The sequence below is a fragment of the Haliotis cracherodii genome, unplaced genomic scaffold, assembly GCF_022045235.1.
Source record: "Haliotis cracherodii isolate W230 unplaced genomic scaffold, xgHalCrac1.p SCAF_4, whole genome shotgun sequence".
Classification (NCBI taxonomy): Eukaryota; Metazoa; Mollusca; class Gastropoda; order Lepetellida; family Haliotidae; genus Haliotis; species Haliotis cracherodii.
The window spans coordinates 70,790,494-70,794,175 of record NW_027266297.1 but is presented as its reverse complement, the minus strand read 5'-3'; the positions used below and the strand labels follow the sequence as shown (position 1 = coordinate 70,794,175).

The window sequence follows — 3,682 nt, the reverse complement described above, 5'->3', positions numbered from 1 at the left end:
TTTGTTTTGTCAGTACTAATACTACAACATTAATGCGATGACTGAAAAAAAGTCAAAATGTATTGGTGCGGTTTCCTGATGTAGAAGAAGATAAAATCCATGTCAACACTATCTGCATGTAAAAGGCGCTTCGCAATCGCATTACCTTATGATTAAGTGATTGTTCCAAATACATGTTTATGAAGTGATGTATGTTTAGACCGATGTATACTTTTACTTTCTGTTTCAAAGGACTAACGTCTGTTTGTATGTCTGTACATACTCCTTCATCATAATACTCATAATGAAGAAGTTGACATCCATAAATTGTCGTCCTTTTGTGTTTCACCTCTAAATGCCTTTCAAAGACTTGATACATACAAATGATAGGTCAAATAGTGTGTTGTTTATCTGTTCCACATAGTGTTAAGTTGAAAGATGATTTTCTGCTCGTTAATCAGACAAGCTGATGCACATATACTCATGTCGAGTGTTTTAGATAGGCGGGGTCTGCATGTTTTAGAGTTAGATTTTGCTGGTTGATTTCGATTCAATGAATTCTCCATTATCTGGACATTCGACATCGAATCGAACTGAAGTATTATTCATAATGCATAACAGACTCCGAATATCTACTCCAATAACAACCGTTTATTGATTGATAACTTATAGCGAGACAACTCGGATATGTCATTATACTGTCTACTCACAACGCTGAGCAGTGCACAAAATAACAGGAAAAGTCATAGGTTATGACTAAACAGTAGTCCCCAAAAAGGAATGGGATTGGTGAACAGACAAAGCCTACTTAAACACCTCACCCTACAAATGACATTTAACAATTAATAAGAGTAAACTGTACATAAAATAATAATTTTAGACTAATTGTACCTACATGTACTATTGCAAATAGTATGATGTGAATATTCAAGTCACATCTTGCTATCGGTACATAACCAAACCGGTGCATCCATGCAGCACACCAGCATGTCACACATACAAAAAACTCGGATAAGTAATTATACTGTCTACTCATGATGCTGAGCAGTGCACGAAATAACAGGATGAGTCATGGGGTGGAGTCTACTATCGCCTACAGTGCACTTTGCCTACAGTCACTTTGCCTACAGAAATTGTAGCATGGTGTGTTAGTTTGCCTACAAGAATAACACATCCCTAACTGACAAATGGATTAGTCCACTCACTATCTCGTTACAGGTTACAAATAAAAACAAAACAAAGATGGTGTAACAACATAAGATAAAACTTGTAACTCTCTGATCTTGTTATTTTGTAACAATGTATCCCTCAAGCTATCCCCTTCAACGATTACATGGTGACCATATGGGTGGATGACGACGCCCGGTTCAAGCCATCAGTTTGGAACCACAGTGACAACACAGGTCCAAGGACAAACAATCATCTAGAAGGATGGCACAGTCACTTCAACAAGACGTCTAGCGTGCCCATCAAAAGTTCTTTGGATCCGAGTGATGCAGCAACTGGAGAAGACCGAGAGAAACAAACTGGTACAGTTCCAGCGTGGTGCGCGCTCCCCTCCCCGCAAACGAATCTATGTTGAACTTGACCAGAGACTGAAAAATCAGCTATCAAATGGGCAGAAAAGCCCCCTTGAATTCCTTGATGCCGCTGGTCACATCATTAAGCTTGACTGAGTGAAAGATATGATCAATGGAGAGTGACAAGTTATCAATTTGCTATTGTAATGAGTGAGATATGATGTAGGGAAAAGAGTGGACATTTAATCAATATTTATTATTTTCTGACGCAGTGATGTGCTATTTTAATGAATATCAAGTGATGTCTTGATGTCATGATTCGTAATGTTTTTCTTGTTGCAAATTATAAATAATATTGTTATCACTTTTATTTTTCTCAATCTCTCATAGTGGGAGAGTCCTTTCATACTGAAGGTAATGGAAGCTCATTTGTGACAGCCACTGGTGCATAACATTGTTTTGATAATACTTTAGGCAAAGTGCACTGTAGGCGAAAGTAGACCTAACCGTCGTTATGAATGATGTTTATTCTCGTAAATCACGGCAGTGATAGAGATGTAATTGGACACAGGAATTAGATACAATGAAGAAAACATGTCAGTGGAACATTTCCATACATGATCTTATATAACTTGACAGTTTTAATAGAGTTGGCTTATAAGTAATGGACATCAAATGAGAGAATTTTATGGCAGAAGGATACATACAGTAGTATTGAGGCAAAAACTTGTTTCTAATTTCTGAGAGTTTTTGACATTCTAATGAAAAGTGCATTTCATCACATATAAATTTTTTACACAATGTACATTTTCTTTCCTCTCTCACAATATTATACCATCTTCCTGTTTCAATGGGTAATCTATGATTTGCTGTTCTAAAACGAGCAAGAGAGATGCGTAAGGTGATTGGTAGTTCTAGTAAATAGGGTTCTAGAGATGGTAACTCTTTAAACATGTTATAATAGTAACCTTTAGATGAAATTTTCTTTGATTCTCGACATCTTTGCAGAAAATTATCAATGAGAACATGTTTCACATTTTGTTTCAACCATGCGGCACTAATAAAGGTTTGGGACAGCCAAATGTAATTGAAGCCTATATTTTGAAGAATGTATTTTACTTCTTTTAATAGTGGGAAATGGTAATCTGGATTTGCAATGGACATTTGAAACATAAGTTTATATACTATACTAGAGAGGCTAGTTTGTGATGATGTTAGCTTGCACCAATATGAAATCATTCTTATCTTAATGAAAATGCTGAGAGGATACCTCCCTAGTTCACCATATACCATGTAATCGGGTGTTGACTGTTTTAACTTGAGAATATACTTACAAAATTTAAGATGTACACGTTCAATGACAACAGCATTTTCAAAACCCCACACCTCAGATCCATATAACAATACTGTCTGAACAAGTTGATCAAATAATTTCAGTTGACAGTCAATAGGAAATTCTAATATTCTAATTTTACGAAATACAGCGTACATTGCTCTAGATGCCTGATCTGTCAGTCTCTTTGGTGCCTTACAGAATCTACCAGTGTTTGTAAATAAAATACCAAGGTAAACATATTCTTTAACAACATGAAGAATCGAGCCATTTAACATAAAATTGAAGACTCTATTTGTGGAGTGCTTGGCAAAAATAACAACTTTCGTTTTGTCAACATTGACATTAGGTTTCCAGATAGTACAATATTCTTCATATATAGTGAGACACTTTCTTAAATCTTCTGGGCTTTCGGCCATTAAAACAGTATCATCGGCATACAAAATGAGAAAAAGTTTTATGTACAGTTCAAGTGAATCTATTATAGGGTTATTTACATTATGCAGTCCTTCAAAGTCATTTTCAGATAAAAATTGTTCAAGGTCATTAAGGTACAAAGCAAACAGGAAAGGTGACACATTTTCACCTTGTCTTACACCAATTTGACATGGGAAGAAACCTGACACCTTGTTATTATGTGAAACACAAGATTTGATATTTTGATACATATTATATATGACATTAAAACATTTTCCTTTGATATTAGACTTTAACATTTTTGTCCACAGACCACACCTCCATACTGTATCGAAAGCTTTGCTAAAATCGACGAAAACACAATACAACTTCTAATTAAGATTTCTTTTGATATCAATGAGAGCTTTAAGAATAAACATATTGTCAATTGTTG

At 35.3% G+C, this 3,682-nt stretch overlaps 1 protein-coding gene across 1 annotated transcript; it reads right to left on the bottom strand.

Moving 5' to 3' along the window:
• Positions 1-2,096: 2,096 nt before the first annotated feature.
• Positions 2,097-3,161, bottom strand: LOC139478237 (uncharacterized). The gene has a single exon (XM_071260642.1). It carries the CDS (start codon positions 3,108-3,110, stop codon positions 2,097-2,099), a length of 1,014 nt encoding a protein of 337 aa, XP_071116743.1. The 5' UTR covers positions 3,111-3,161.
• Between the last annotated feature and the right edge of the window lie 521 nt (positions 3,162-3,682).

Bases quoted from the DNA above. Each gene is read 5' to 3' on its own strand.
- LOC139478237 (XM_071260642.1), bottom strand. From the start codon at position 3,110: ATGTTAAATGGCTCGATTCTTCATGTTGTTAAAGAATATGTTTACCTT.